Source organism: Anguilla anguilla, chromosome 2 (genome assembly GCF_013347855.1).
Source record: "Anguilla anguilla isolate fAngAng1 chromosome 2, fAngAng1.pri, whole genome shotgun sequence".
Classification (NCBI taxonomy): Eukaryota; Metazoa; Chordata; class Actinopteri; order Anguilliformes; family Anguillidae; genus Anguilla; species Anguilla anguilla.
This window is the reverse complement of record NC_049202.1, coordinates 14,339,132-14,355,563: the sequence shown is the minus strand read 5'-3', so window position 1 is coordinate 14,355,563 and position 16,432 is coordinate 14,339,132. Positions and strand designations below refer to the sequence as shown.

At 42.6% G+C, this 16,432-nt stretch overlaps 1 protein-coding gene across 4 annotated transcripts in view; it reads left to right on the top strand.

The window, feature by feature from the left end:
- The first annotated feature begins 528 nt into the window (after positions 1-528).
- Positions 529-16,432, top strand: part of si:zfos-911d5.4 — a 32,143-nt gene continuing 16,239 nt past the window's right edge. The window contains exons 1-6 of one of the 4 annotated variants that reach the window (XM_035402743.1): positions 529-633; positions 1,328-1,482; positions 1,663-1,763; positions 2,468-2,616; positions 3,493-3,721; positions 4,997-5,217. In XM_035402743.1, the coding sequence (XP_035258634.1) occupies positions 1,358-1,482; positions 1,663-1,763; positions 2,468-2,616; positions 3,493-3,721; positions 4,997-5,217 (825 nt within the window). In that variant the 5' untranslated portion in view covers positions 529-633; positions 1,328-1,357. Of the gene's footprint in view, positions 743-1,327; positions 1,483-1,662; positions 1,764-2,467; positions 2,617-3,492; positions 3,722-4,996; positions 5,218-16,432 lie in introns of all 4 variants that reach the window. The other 3 variants (XM_035402746.1, XM_035402745.1, XM_035402744.1) reach the window with 3 other exon arrangements.

Below are 16,432 nucleotides of genomic sequence, written 5' to 3'. Positions count from 1 at the left end.
TTCAGTTAAATTAAAAATACATGTCTTTATACACTCTATTAATATTTAGGTGGGACAAGGCCATCAACATCACGAAAAATGGTTTTGTTCAAAGGGAACATGCCTGATGGCATTGCATTTTGACCAGCTTATTAACATTTGATATTTGTCATGCGATCTCCAGGGAATTCCTTAAATTATTGCTGAAATGATATCAATGCAAGATGCTAGCAGAGAAATATAGCAGCTCCTGGCAGGCTTAACATTATAGGACAGGGGTATAAATATGCAGGCCCATACATGTATTTGTGTGAATAGCCTACCTGGCTAATAAGCACAACGAGAAAGGTTATAGATAAATAAAAATACAAATTGCATCCAATAGACGAGAACACAAAAGGGAAGCAACATATACACTTTAAATAAATGGCATTGCTTCTAGGGGTGAAGTGAAATGAATAAGAACGATGAAATGGAGTTGAATGGTGAATTATAAACAAGCAAGGTGACGTTTTACGCTGAGTACGCAGCGTCACTTCTGTTCTAAAGGGGGAGGTTCCGTGGAGGCTCCACGTGGCTTGTTGTTTACATCTTTCAGGAATGCCAAAGAGGGGGCGAGAGGAATAACTGGAGATTGTGAAATCGCGTTGCTGGGTAAGATTACAAATCAGGGCTAGTCATTGCATATTTATAGTGTAAACGTAGTTTTAACATTTGAGACATGTCATATTGTTGATTAAAGCTCCGCTTGCTGCAGTAAGAGGTCAGTGAGAGACAATTGCCTTTGTATTGTTTGCCAATTGGCTAGTTAGCTGGCTATCGTAGCGTTAGGCTGCTGGTGAGCTTTGTTCTGAAGCTAGTTTGATGCTTTCGAAGACGTGTTTTGATCAGTCGCTTCCACTGCCTAGTTAGCCACTTCAGTAGCAGTAAAACAAACAAACAAACACTTGTTTTCTGGTGTAGAGGGATATTTAATGACGTACTTGGATGGATATGATAAGGCTATCTTTTTTTAATCTTGTTTGAATTTAAACACATAGGATATCGATCTACTGATAAGAAACGTTTAAACTTGCAACTCGTGTATTCACCAGGCCAACTGGTGCCACTACTTTTTGTGTCAAATTATAAAAATATACTGTTATATTTTTCTATGACGTACAAAAAGACGACAAAAACATGTGCAGCCAGTTTACAAATATGTTTTGTATATTAACTTCTCCTGTTTTTTGTAGTTCATGTAGTTATTTCTTAATTTGGGCCAGGTTGTCCAACATCATAAAATATATCCTTGTTTTATGTTTTAGGGATTTTTTCAGTAATTCATACTGTTTGTGTACTGTTTCAGAAAGACTTCTGTTTTTAGAAACTCACCAAAATGTTCCAGCTTGGAAGCAGACTGGTCCAGTTTCAGTTGACTGCAGATCCCTCTGAGTATCGTGTAGAAGATGACGACACAGAACAGCTATCGCACAGTTTTAACGGATTTCTTGATAAAGTCAGGTACAAATCGCTACTAATGGGAGGGCTTAATGGACTACCTATGCAAAGTTATACCTCATTTTCGTCTGCGTGAAGGTTTAATTGATATCACTGACGAGGAAGAGAAATTGTCAGTCGTGGTAACAAAGTGTAAACTGTTACGCAATATCTGACTTTCCTTTCATGTTGATTGCTATGAAGAAACGTTGGCGGACTGAAAAAAGAAGACATGTTCTGCAACTTGCGGATTCCTAACCAGCATAAGATAGCTAAAGATGAAATCAACCTAGTCCTTCTCACAGGTAACAATAGATACTGATCGCATTAACGTTATCTGTATGCTACATACTGAGGATGGTTTTTAAAACAGTTAGTGATACTGAGTACCACAGCTTTAAGCAAGGAAGCAAGATGTCTTTTTCATATTTCCTTCTATTTTGTAAGGATTAAAGCCTAAAATTGATGTAGGAAACTGTGCTTATGAAGTTACTCTGAATCTGATAACTGTTTTATTTTTAAGAAGACTCCAGCCTCTTGTAACAGCTATTTTTTTCGCAGTATTGTCAGCAATGACTGCAGCAACGTTTTTTAAAAAGCGAATGATAGATTCAATTTTTGCAGGAGTTATCAGCAAGTTTGCTCAACTTTGGCTGACATTTAGGTAGCTTTTGCTGTTAATTTTCACTTTTCAGTGATATGTTAGATCAGGAATATTCAATGGCCCTGTCCCATGATACTGAAAACCAGACCAAGAAAAATTCTTAACTTAGTGATCTGATCTTCAGGTGTAATTAATGATTGCTCCACCCCATGGCTGCCTTGAGGTGATAGAAGGAATGAGTTTTCCTTCTCAGCAACATTCATTATTTGAATTCTCTGTATGAGTCATTATAGATACCTCTCATTGCCATACTGAGCTAAAAAAGGAAAAAGAAACACACAGAGAAGGGTGGATGTACAGTTTATTTTCCAGTGTCCCCAACTCCTTTTTGCTTCCCATGCACAGGCCGTGCTGTGTTCTGCATTGACATTAAGTGCTGGAGGGGCAAGGTGTCGGCGCAGAACCAAAATTGGCAGCTCCAGCAGAAAAAAGAAGACCAAAACTTTACCAACACCTCCATCCTGCAGGTGGCTGACCCCATTGAAGCCATTATGGTAAGGTCACAACACAGGAGCATGTGCCATGTGGTCAGGCTTTTCTCAATGCCACGGTTTGTTTGAGCATCAGTTTTTGACTAACCTGTAGGTGTAGTTTGTGATACATACAGTATTACCTTATTCATGTAGAGAGTGGCAAGATGGAGAAATGCTTCAATAATTTAACACATTAAATATTTCCACCTTATATATTTCAATAATTAAATAGTTAAATTAATTATAATCGATTAGAGGTTACAACAGTTTTTTTTGCACAATATCTGGTATTAGTTTTTGATTGATTCTTTTATGTTTAGTTTGTTTAGAATTTGGGCAACAACACATTTTGTATAGCTGGGCAAGTGCTTCCGGTATGTGAATTTAATGTAACATATGGTTAGAATCAAAGACACAAGTTTTATGTTACTGTAGTTAATTTCCATTGAACCAGCCAACTGGAACATGTATTTAATCCAAAAATGTTTCTGGAACTCTTTGCTGAAACTACCTACAGTCTCATATTGATCATGCATATAAAGTATGCTTTATCATTGTAACAAAATTTTAAGTAAGTGCATTTTCAGGATTTTCTCTGGTAAGATCTGCAGGCCAATAGTTTAGTTAGCCATTCTATATTTTTTATAGTTCTGGATTATGCTCTGAGTGCTTTTTTCAGTCGAAATGATGATTTATTCAGAGGTAGCACATTACTTTGCTGAAGAGCATGGCCCTGCGTTTGGATTGCTCTAATCATAGTCGCTAGAGGAACAACAAGGCCTCACGCCAGCTGTGTGGCAAAATTTTCTGCATAGAAGTTCTGTTTCAGCAGTGGCTGGAATAAGCATGGCTCACTTGCACACCTTAATCGTGATGGACAACACTCTGCTCTTTCAGACCAAAACAATCAATCTGTGGAACCACATGAGACGCAATGGGGTGTCCGTGCGACAGACGGTCTTCCTGCCCAGGGTGCTCTTTCTCTCACCTGACTGCCAGCTGGAAGAGGGACTGAGGAAGAGGAAGGAGCTGGTGTCTCATGAGGACTTGGAAGCGTTCCTGCGTTCCTTCAGGGAAGGCTATGTGGCCTGGTTCTCCGACGCACTGACTCCATCGTGGTTGACTGGTGAGTAAAGTTGCCATCTCATGAAAGGAGACACTGTAGGAAGCAGGACGTTGTGAACCCTAAATATGGTAACCCAGAACATCTGCTTGGCTAGACTTGTACTCTGTTCCAGTGTTTGTCAACCCACGTTCTTCATGTTCCTGTACATATCTCTGGGCCGTTGCTGCCCAGTTTGCCAGTAACTGACCATGCTCTAAATGTATTCTACAGTGAGCTAGCAAAGTCTTTAGTGTACCTGGCATTGATTGGCTATAATGTAGTGTGTCATTTCAGTCTGTGTGTTTATCTTACACCGCCCTGTAGTGGATGTCATGATAATTCATGTTTGCATTGGCAGCAAGTTTCAACAAAAGGCCGAAAAAGATGTTAAAATGTAAGCTAGCTTGTTTAGTGCATGTTATCCACTCTAATGTGTTCCTGAGCAATTGCAGTGTAGCGTAACGGTTGAGTAACTGTGTTTGTCTATGAGGCTGTAGGTGCCCAGGTGGGGCACTGTTGTTGTACCTTTGAGCAATGTACGTGAATTGCCTTGGTAAAAATCCAGCTGTAAAAATGGATTGTATGTAAAGAGCATACAAGTTGTACCACTCTGGATGACAGCATTTTCTAAATGCCTAAAATATAAATATAAAGTTAGCATTATCAAGATTATAGAAATTATATAGCATCGATAGCAGCAAAAAACATTTTTACATAACCTAAGTAATCAGGCAACATTTGTGGGAAAATGTCCCCCAAAAAATTAAGGGAAACACTGCAATTTTTGGTAATGCTGTCATTTGCAGGCTAAACTAGCAGTGACAGGCGGTTCCACAGCAGAGCTCACACAGCTAATGCTCATTTGAGGGTTAGTATCCATGACAGTCAAAAAGTGCACTTAGCAACAAACCTTTATCCCAGAATTTTTCCTCCACTCCAAAAGTGCGCCTGAAGGGTATGCTAAAAACCTGAAATACTGTATTTTTGCCAATTGTCAAATTGAGAGGTATCGAGAAAGTTAATTGGATAAAATCAAGCTATGCTAAATTGTAAAATTGACTGTCCATATGCTCATTGTGAAACCGTGACGTCGGCGGTTCGAGTTCGACCGTGCAACCTTTGTCGGACGTCTCTCCCTTCCCCGTTCTTCCTGTCTCTCTACACTGTCCTATCCAATAAAGCTGAAAATCCCATAAAAATATATAGATATTTTGCTCTATTGTTGTTATTATTATTCAGTTTTCAGTATTCAGTTCAGTTTCAGTTTGTTGAGTCCTGTGTGCTTTTATGTTGCAGGTCACCTGTCGTACCGACAGCTGGGGGAGGTGAAGGAGGTTCTGAAGAAAATGGGCACCTGGGACCTGGTGAGACTGCACTGCGGTGAGCAGCTGAAGGGAGACTACCACGGCTGCCAGCACATCGCTCTCAACCGGCAAGAGACGGACAAGCTGGAGTTCTCCAAGCTCAGGGCGCTGTCCGCCGGGTCCCTCTGGGCCCTGCTGGGACACACGCCGCAGGTAAGCACGGCCCCATCCTCCTGTGCGATTCGCCTCCCGTGTTTCTCAGGAGATGCAATGTGTAGGTGAATGTACGCTTCCAGACAGGCAAATGCAATAACACGCACACGCGTGTGTGCACACGTGCGCACACACACACACACACACACACACACACACACACATGCACACACCGTAAGGTGTAAAGGAAGAGGCTTTCAATGTGAGAACAGTAATTATGTTAAAAGAATAGTAGGGTCATCTGTTTAAGTCAAAACTTTTTGAAATGCTGCATTATAAACTCTATTCCTCTTCTTGCATCTGCTTTATGTTGAATAAAATAATTTAATCTGGAGATAAGTACTTATTCAGGCATAAATGAGAACAACAGTGAATATACATTTACTGAAACACATGAATATCCCATGGAGATGCAAGGATACAGAAATACAATTAAAATGTAAATTTTTTTTGCAGATTGTTGTTAGACATTCTGAAGTATTGACTCGAATGACAACGCTCTTGTAATCCACTTCAGTTTTTCGAGGAGTGCACTGATTCGTGATGTAGTATTATACGGGCTTCAATTGAAGAACTACCGCAGGACAAAAGAGAAAAAAAAAAGAAAAAAGAAATGATGATAAATAATGAAGCAGAAATAATTCCCATGTTTGGGTGACAAGAGAAGGCCGATAAGTTTGCTTTTTTGGTTTATCGCGGGGCGTTATCCAATCGGCGGCATGCGTTTCGTATTTCGCGGTAGCCCATGAAAATGAGGGATGTCCAGGAATGTGCCGGCGGTGAGGCTGGCACTTTCAATCAGGGCCCCGGCGACGGGGGACAGGCCCTTATCGAAGCCGTAATAAATTACCCGCGAGTCCCGCGGAACAATAACAAAAAAGTGTGCGCCATCCATTTCGCCGCCATTTACAAGAAATCAATATCAATACTTAATGCAATACTGCTGAAAAATGAGCAAAGATACAGGGAGCATAAGAAAAGCGCCAACGAAAGACCTTGGGGCAGTTCACCTCCTGGGGGGGGGGGGGGGGGGGGGGGGGGGGGGGAAGGAAGAGAAAACCCATTTTCATCATGTTTTCACGTTTGTAATGGCGTGATATTTTTCACCGCGCCCCGCTTTGATTCGGTGTCCTACCTATCGGGCGCCGCGCAGTCACAGACCTGTGGAAAGTGAGGGGAATCTGTCATTCTTCTGCAGACAGTAGTCTGTTGTGTCTCTTTGGTGTGTGTCCTCCACAATCCCAGCATGCCTGATTGCTCTCGCCCCACATGTAAATATATTTTATGGTACTGGCTACCATAAAGCGACACACTGTTTTTCACTGATAGGATTAGCTGTTTTGTTTCTTCTGGGAAACTAGTAACATTCTCAGTATCTCAGTACACCTGTTCCCTGTTACAGGTACCTGTGTGTCAGGACTTGCTTGAACTTGCAGGGCATGAAAAGCATGTGAATGTGTATGCACGTCAACACGGCCTTGTGAATTTTTTATTTGATTCATGCTACCCATGGTCAGCTTTGAGGTGGCCAGAGTGGCACACAGTTACCCCCTTGCTTCATCTGTTTAACGCAAGATGAGGTAGTTCGAATAAAACAGAAAAATTGTATGGCTTCCTGACTAAATCTGCCCGATAAAAAGCATTGCTTTAAATGTTTCACTTTTTAAAGTTTTGTTGCTTTTTTGCATGTATACCCTGCAGAGTGATGTTGTGATACATACATTATGCTACGCTGTACTTTTATTGTCAAAATATAGTATCGTCCTCTTGAAAAGTTACTTTTTCCCACAGGCTTTGTTACACACATCCTGAGTTACTTGTCTTTGCTAGTTTCATTACCTGCAGTTCGGGCCAACTTTAGATGTCAGGACAGACAGGTATTCATCACTATGGGTAAGAACATTAGTGCGGACAAAGTGTGCTGATAGACTTTTCATCTAAATTTTGTGTTCATATGAATTCAAAATCTCCATTATGAATACAGTCTGGAATCTGAATGCGAAATTAAATCTTGTAGGTCCTGAGCAGGTTATTTTTAGTCGGACCTCACTGTTTCTACAGTTTTCCCTTTGTAAACATATCAGAACATATCTCTCTTTTAGTCCAACACATCAGTGCCACAATTGTTTATATGAATTAGTGAATGTATGGTTGTGTTTCCAGCCTAGAACATGCTGGTTGCCAATAGTGTCACCAGTGTGTGGGCTGTGGGTGGCACGTTCCCTCACACAAGACTTATCCGTGCATAGTTCCAGTTTTTCCTCACCTACCAGTAGATGGCACTGCCGTCAAGTTTTACTGGGTGAGCAGCCAGACAGATCACATTGCTAAATAGAAATGTTCAACTGCATTTCTGTTTCTTTGGTACGGTGCAGACTTTTCACAGTTGTGGGCAGGAGACGGCTGTGGAGGGGAGCGCACAGAGAGAGTATCAGTGACGGTTGTACGGCTTGTCCGTGAACATTGCCAGCGGTTCCAACTGCACTTATACCCTGATTTCCCTTAAAGGCTACCTGATCAAATGACTCTCTTTCTGAGAAATACAAATGCTTCTGGTCATATAATAAACAAAATGGCCACCCCCACCCCCGCCTTACTCAAGTTTCCAAGCCTCAAAAGCACTGAAGATATGCTTAAGATTTGGAATATCCCTTTCTGTATGATAAAAAGGTGAATAACACCAATTAGTCTTTAGAGCATCGAGTGTTTGTATTGTTGGGGTAGGTATCAGGTTCAGGAAGGAAACTTTGTCATTGTCTTCAGTTAAGGCCCTTAGAGAGTTGGTAAGTGTTTATTAGACTCAATAGAAAGCGAAGAACAAAGGAGTCAGATATTCTTACGGACTCAGATAGTTGCGTCGTAATTACAGTATATAAGCTGCAGCAATCACCAGGGGTAGAAATTTGGCAGCATTTCAAATTAAGCTTTTGAATCAGCTGGCCCAATTGTATTATGTTTTCCACCTGGGGACGCTGGCAAACATTTATTACCAGAACAATGCTTTTTTACTTTGACGGTATCACGTATTACGTAGCCGGCGTAGGGCGAGCCTAGTCAAATTCGGGAGTGGAGCAGGGTGACCTACATAGATAAAAGTTCACAGGACGATGTGCCAGGTCTGTCTTGTCAAACGGATACTGCATTAAGTGCTGTAGTCTCCGTTTGAGTTTTGGCCTGCCCGGTGTGTGTACTGTTGAGTTCATGAGGGTGTTTAGTCATACAAACTTGTGTGCTGTTTTAAAGGTTTTGCATGTCCAAATCATGTTTGAATGAATCAGTAAATGACAAGTGTTTCTAAATTGTAATGTTCAAGTAATCCGGCTGTAGTTAGGTAAATACCTGTTTTCTGGCCTGTATGAGAATTTGCAATGTGTTAAGTCTATATCACGTGCTAATATGTCGCAGATTTTGCTCGATTGTTAAAAGAAAAAGCACAGTAAGAATAAATATATATATATATATATATATATATAATATATATATATAGTTGTGAGAGTATCAGTCTTTCAGTAATGGGCCCTAGGAAAGCATGCATGCAGAGATAGTGTGCCCCTTTTTAAGGCAAGGACATTTTGAGAGCTGTTTTTATGAGTCACCGACCTTTAAGGAAAGGAATAAAATATCTAGATATGGAGGTTTTTGGAGAGTAGAGGCACTGTACATGACCACAATCAGTCAGTATGCATTTTCTGTGTTCTCTAGAGAGCAGGCATTGGGGATTCATATATATATATATATATATATATATATATATATATATATATATTACTGTCTGCATATTTGTGTGTGAGTGTTTGTGTGTGTGTGTTTCACACATGCATAACAACAGTGTGAAAACTGCATAACTACAAGGATCTGAATCCGTTTGCAGGCCAATCTGTGTGTGCATATGTGCGCTTGTCTGTGCATGCATGCGTGCATGTACGTTATTTGGAGAACATCTGATCCCCCTGTAACTAACCCTGTTGAGGAATAGTGTGCACATATCGTCCAAAGTGTATTCACCAATTACAGTAGACGGTGCCATTTTGAAAAGTAGCGTGTGTTTTTATGACACAGGTCAAGTGCTCTGTTGCTCTTACTTGCATCTCTCAACTTCATTAACTTTTACAATCACTTAAAATGGCTGTTTTTACCTGCCATGTGCATTATGCTGTAGGTTGGCTGCACGCCTTTGTTTATGTCATCTCAATGTAAGAACTGGCCTCGTGACTCACAGATGCTCTCCGTGATAATGGAGGAGAGTCGCATCTTTCGGCAAATGCGCCTCTGCACTGGCTGTGCGAAACATTGGCAGTCCAATGTTTAATGTGAAAATGTAGTGGCAGTGAAGGACGCATTACAGAAATGCCAGAGCAGCTATTACATTTTAGTTGAGGAGCGGCAATCTCAGATGCTCGTTTTAGCATTTCTGCATGCGTGCCGTGCTGTGCTGCGTCTGTTTTATCACAATGATCTGCGGGAGAAGGAGCTCTGATTGGGTGGTTCTGGCCAGGTCATGTGATGTTGTGTGAGTGTGTCTCCACTCAAATTGCCCTAACTCCCCCCCCCCCCCCCCCCCCCCCACCGCCCCACCACACCACACCAGCCCCCGCCTTTAATTCCCCTCTTTCCTGGCATTGATGATTTTTCAGATCACTTCCATTAACATTGGCATGCCGAGCGCTAATTACTCACTCGCTGTTCTGGGCCGCCAAGTGCTCGTCCCGGTAAGCAATGCTGTCCGCTTGCAAGATGCTCGTTAACCGAATGCGCTTAATTATATAAGAAGGTAATTGCATGTAAATGTTGCGTCTAAAAGCCCCTATCAAGCCCGCTCGCCATTTTAATAGGCCGGTGCCTGGGATTTCTGTTTTGTTTATTTTAGAGGGAGGCAATTAATTGATTTACCTAATGAAGTAAATATGCCAGATGCTCTCTCTTGGTAAGGTGGCAGGCACCCAAATTGGATCCAGTTAACATATACCCAGTGGCCATGTTTGATTTTTTTAAATTTATGCTCTTTGAGATAATCTCCCACTAAAGGTGCTAAATGCACAACTAAGTGTGCATTATTGGCCGGCTCGATCTGACATACTACCTCGCTCATCAGTCAGTTGGTGACTGTTTTTTTTTTTTTTACAAAACACCTTGTTAATATACTCCTGATGAACAGCAAAGTTCCATTACCAGAATTGCTTTCAAATATATATATTTTTTCTTGTGACACTCAAGGATTGTGGGTGGATCTTATAAATAGCAGACGCACGTTCTTGTGCCTCACGAGAGTATTTAATATATAATTAGCATTCAGAAATAAAATGCCATGTCATGCTTTGCAAGTGCTATTCCCTTCACAGGACTTACATGATACATTGTAGTAAAAAATGTATATACATTAGTTGGAGACACAATAGAAGCCCCACTCTTTACCTTTATTTAAACACTTCTTTAGAAAGAATGAGCCAGCATTTCCTTTATTAGTGTTCCATTGCCAGTGACAAACGACGTGGCTTTAAATCCCGTTTAATTTGAGTGCTGTCAAACGAAAGCCGTTCGGCGTGTTTTTAAAGGAAGGGAAGTCAAGGGTAAAGACAGGCCCAAGGTCAGAGGTCACGGGGGTCCCGCGGGACAAACCGCCGCCCCCGCGGAGAAGCGCAGCGTCCATTAGGTGTGGTAATGGAGGGGACCCCTTCCAGAAACAGAAGGCAGCGCTCCTGTGGGACGGCCCGGTCTGGACCCTTGCACCAGGATCCATACCGGGCCTGGATCACACCACCCCCCCGGCACACGGACATCCAGCTGCTCTGCATTCGATATGGGCCACACCGGTCATCGGGCCAGTCTCCAGTGAGCCTGGACCAGCCCACTGGGACATGTTGTGTTAAAACATGATATGTTATTTTCCAAAAAATATTTGTAAATGGAGGCCACAGTGTTCATCATTATGCACCCGCCCCCCCCGCCTCCACCCCACCATCTTTCAAAGGGAAACGTGATAGGCCTGCTTGTTTGAAAGATGTCACAAGACGTATGCCCCAAAATTCCTTTTCTGTGTAACGTGTCCGTCTTACTTTGTTGCCAATTGTTTTCTGTCTTCCTTCTGATCTCCATTGACCAAAACCTGTTATCTAAATCTTTCCGATCCCACGTGATCGGTGATCTCACTCAGTCGCGCCGCACACTACGGGAAGAGGTGTGAGAAGAATGCAACGCCGCTCTGTAAAATATTGGTGAAATGCATACGTTTATTTATTTCTTTTGTTCTTGCCTTAGCCGCCGAAATGGAACCGCTAAATTCCTGGAAAAGTGCAAATGAATATTAAACATGCGGTGTTTCTGGAACGAGCCCTTTTAGATAATAAATTGACATTTCGATTAGATTGTCTTTTTGCAGAGCCACTCAGGAAACAAATCCGCCGCAAGAAACCAAATATTGTAGAGAAGCTGACAGAAAACGCTCCATTGATTTTCTTCTTTTTTTTTTTTCGTCTTCTTATTGTACATTAACAAAATCCAGCCATTACGCCCAGTGCATTTATACAGAATGGCAGATAATATTGTAAATCACGGTCGAAGTAAAGGCAACATACAAGTTTTTAGCAATGCTAAGTTGCATTCAGCATAAGAATAAATGAGCATGTCTGGTTGGTTCCGCATCATCTGGAAAAGGAGTTGGAGTGAATTCACATAGGGTGAAATTGTATAGATGGATCAGTATGTCAAACTCACAGTATGTAAAAAAACAAAACAAACAAAAAAAGTATCATACAACATCTATCTTGTATCAGGGAGAAAATGTTTCTTTGAAAGGTTGCGGCACTTGCATGTGAAATGCGTCCAGCGTGTTCGCTCTGCAGATGCATGGATCATGTGCTGTAAGTAGCCGCTGCTCGGGGACGCTTGAGTGTATCGGGGAAACCCGATAGCTCCCCCGACGCGTTTTCAGCCCCAGAAATAAGATGCATATTTGATTTGCTACCTGTAAACAGACGGAGGCCGGGGACGGCTCTGACCGTTCGGGCTGAAGTACGACTCCGAAATCTGTTTCGAGTGAAGGATGATCACTCCACGACGAGTGCTTTCCCTAAAACCACCTGCAGTGGTTTTCGGGAGTTCAGTGCAAACAGTACTTTAAGTTTGGCTGTTCTCTCAAAATATGCTAATTTGGCTGCGTCGTGGTTATCGTTCAGAATGTATGCAAATAGGAAATGGATTCGATTTTCACAGTTGTTCAGGTAATATCAGCACTGATGTTTAAATTTTAACGCTGGGGATTTGCTGGGTGTTCTGAGCACATATCCGCTGGATAATCTTCGCAAGCGTAATTTCTCTCATGGTGATATGTCTGTGTATTGTTTTCAATTTTTCCCAATTCGGAATGTCGAGTCCTACTTCTACGCCTAGGTACATTCAGAAGAGCTGGAATTAGCGTGTGCATTCTCCACCTCCACAGTTGCACGAAAGGTTGATCTATGAATTTTGAGGAGACAGTCCGCTTATTTATTTATTTGTTTGTTTGTTTATTTAATTCTATATGCATTGTTTTAAATAATCAGAGGTGCATGTTATGGAGAGGTGCAATATGCCAGTGACATGGCAGGCTCTCAGCCATAAGGGTCAGACGTAACTTTCGTGGAGTGCTACTTTCTGCCACTCTACTCCTTTTTTCAAATAAAGTTCATCATCTCAGCCTTCATTGATGTGACATTACATAGAAACAGAATGAAGCTGTTCAATTATTAATCGTATGAATGTAATAGAGGGCGGAAAAAAAGTATTGTTCTTTAAATACAATAAATCCAGCTCATCTGACGAAATGATAAATTAGCCAGCTTTTCATGCCATTCGGAAGTCTGCTTTTTCAATCAAGTTTCCTTCAAACGTTTCGCTGATAGAGGCCAGCTGAGAGAGGGGAGGGAGTCGGGGGGCGGGGGGGGGGCAGTGTGGGTGGAGTTGATGTGGTGTGTGCAGGAGGGTGGGGGCGGGGGGGGTGAGATGTGACCCCTGGGTGGAGAGTGGACGAGCAGAACAGGCTACAATTAATTAATTACGGAGTTTATTTGCAGACCGCTGTGCTGGCCTTATTCAATTTCTATGGATTGAGGCCTAATCAGTACTGATGACTCATAGAGCAGCCCTGGCCATGCATCCTGGCCTGAGTGCTGTTCCTCCTGTCTCTTTGAATGTAGCGTGCCGCTGGATTGTGTCATTGCTACAAACTATTGACAGCCTCAATCCCCACACAGGCAAACGCACACACACGCACGCACACACACACACTCAAAACGCAGATATGCTGTAGATGTTTCCCCCCCGGCAGTCTACCCTTGTCGAAAGCTTCACGGGGAAAAAACCATGCAAATTCATGGCCATCGGCATTAGGGCCACACATCGACGCTCGATTGGATTACGCGAGAGGAAATTTGATTTCGCGCTGGGAAATTGTGTGTTTGATCAAAGTTGGGGGATTCAAATGGTACCTCGTTGTGTCATGGAAGTCCATTTACAGCATTTTGCTCAAACAGATGGCCGCTGTCTATCAGTCCAGTTACCCAACAAGGTTTAAATCAAGATGAACATTATGGCGTAGCGATCGAAAATGCAGTTCGGCAAAACGCTCTGACGAAGGTTATCGACCGGACGGTTAGCACGAGCAAACATTAATGTTTTTGTACAGTATACTATGCTAAAGGTATACGGGAGCTTATCACTGAAGTTATTTTAATGCCTACAAGGAAGAAGGAAAATAACTTTCTGTATTTAATAATTAGGTCTGCTAGGACCGTTTCTGCTATACGCAGTCTTTTCCATTGCCAGTGGTGCCGTATATGACAAGTCTTCACAGGAACAGGACTGGGGTGTTTTGATGCCGGAAGGTTCCGCTGCGGCCAACGCAGCCCCTCTTTGACGCACGGGTCTGCGTGCAGCACAGCAGTAGTGGGACCGGGCCCCCGGCTCGCTCCTTCCTCCTCCTCGTGGGTCAGCTGAGCCTCTCCCGCCAGCGATTGGTCACGCCGATTGTTTACCCGCACGGACGAATCGGGTCTTAATTGGCCATGATGAATGTGATTGCCTTTAATAGCCTCGCCCGTGTCATATCTGAAAAATGAACCACTTCTTAATTTTCCAAAATAGACGCAATTTGCCTTCCCGTTTTTCTTTTTGTTCCTTTTAGCTTGGGGGGGGGGAGCTGCCACAAAGACCCTCCAAAAAATAGACGCGTCTTTTTTTTTTCCGCGCTAAAAGCTGGAGCGCGAGCTGTAATTTCTCTCTCGCGTACCCCCCTCCCCCCCCCCCCCCCCCACACACTTCTCCCGGTGTGTCCTTTCCTTTGTCTTTGACTGGTGAGAAGGACAGTGATGAGTCAGGTCTGTTTGGGCGCGCGGCAGGCCCGAGCCGGTAGACTGTCTGCCTCCAGTCTGTGAACTTGACTCGGCGTGCTGGGGCTAATGTGGCCGGCGAGAGCCCCGCAGGAAGGGGAGGGGCGGCCGAGACGTCAAGTCCGTCGGTCGGCTCACGATTAGACGTGACACCTCACGTTCCATAGATCAAATTTTGGACTTTAAAAAAAAAAAAAAGTTAAAATTCTTGCTTTTTTCCCCTTTCTTATTTTTCGTCTACTTCGCGTACGTATTGTACCCGCTTTAACGCTCTGCGACCGTGATGACTTCTCATTGACCTGAACTCATTATGCCCTCCCAGAGGAAGACTCAGGCAGTCGGCGAAGATGCGCCGAAGAAACGAAACACCGTAATAAAACAGCGCTCGAAATATCAACATCCTCGGACTAATTAGAGTCGGGCTAATGGGCCCTAATTGCAGTATCCGAGATGCGCCCGATGAGTTCTTCCAGTGTAACTCGACTACGCGTCTCTTTGTACTGATTAATGGAACCGGAGCCACAAACTAAAACGCAGTTCATTTAGCGTAAGGTCTATCAGAGGGTATGAGAGGGGGAGATCGTGGAATTATCAGCCTCCTGTCGCTGGAGTTACGTTTCGCGTCTGACTCACTGCCGAGTCCGTATAGATTAAGCTTGTTCATTTTACTTACCCCTAGCATTCTTCTCCGCATTTCTGCAGCCCTGCTTCCGTGTTTCCTTTGGTCTGAAATGGGCTGAGGTGATTGGGGGTGGTGGGATTTGAAAAGAATCCACATCCTGAACAGGTCATGCTAACAGTGTTGTGCTTTTAATTCATCTGATTACTGAAAAGGGGGGGGGCGGGGGCAATTTTCTCTATTTTCAGGCTTAGGCTTTTATGGTTACTTTCTCCATTTTTTTTCTTCAATCCTTTTAGTCATAAAAAGATTGAGCTATTTTCTTCCAGCAAGCAGGACAAATATTTTTATCAATAAGAACAAAATGTACTAAAACCCACCCCCCTCACCCCAGAAACCTTCTGCAGTGGGTTCCTTTTTAATCAAAAATATATTTATTTCATTCATAGTTTTATGTTTTAGTGTCTTCAGTCCTGGGTTGTGGGACCCATCCATGCAGTAGAACAGTGCCTTAACAGGATGTGCCTCCCAGGTTAATGTATTTTAAGTGGTACGGTAATCTGTTCTCAGATTTAGCCAGGGTCTTTTCAGTTGAGGCTTCATGAACTTGCTTGTTCAAATTAAAATGTAAAAAGTGCATCCTCAGCATCATTTATACCATCATGCTTTGGGTCACCTCTACTAAGCCTTTTGCTACTCGTTTCAGGTACAGATATGACTCATTCTGCCCCAGAAACATGCGTGTTATGTATCAAACAGGCATGCAGGGCTGTAAGCACAGTATGCGTGTCATTTACGCGAGAAACCTACACTTAATACATATGTATTTAAGGGAGGATCGTGCAGTAATGGGTGGAGATATTGTAAGTGTGGCTGGTTTTGTATTCCATTGAATATATTACAGTTCATGCATTATTACAGTTTTTGCATGGAATTTGTCCACCTCTAAAGAGCAGGGATATGTAAGGGGAGGTACCACAGGTGAATAAGAGGGAAAAATTCCTTTCCTCCTATCAAAATAATATTTCTTTCCACCTGCATGTGTTTGCACTCTGTTACACTGTTTATTTATTTTCCACAGGGCAAAGTTTCCAGAATGTATATGGTACTCGCTTAAAAAAAAGGGAAAAAAAAACAAAAAACAATTGAAAGCCACAAATCACTGTGGTGATTGGACATCTTAGTTTGACAGGACTGTAAATGTAAGTACCTGTCATTCTTGTGCGGGTCAAGA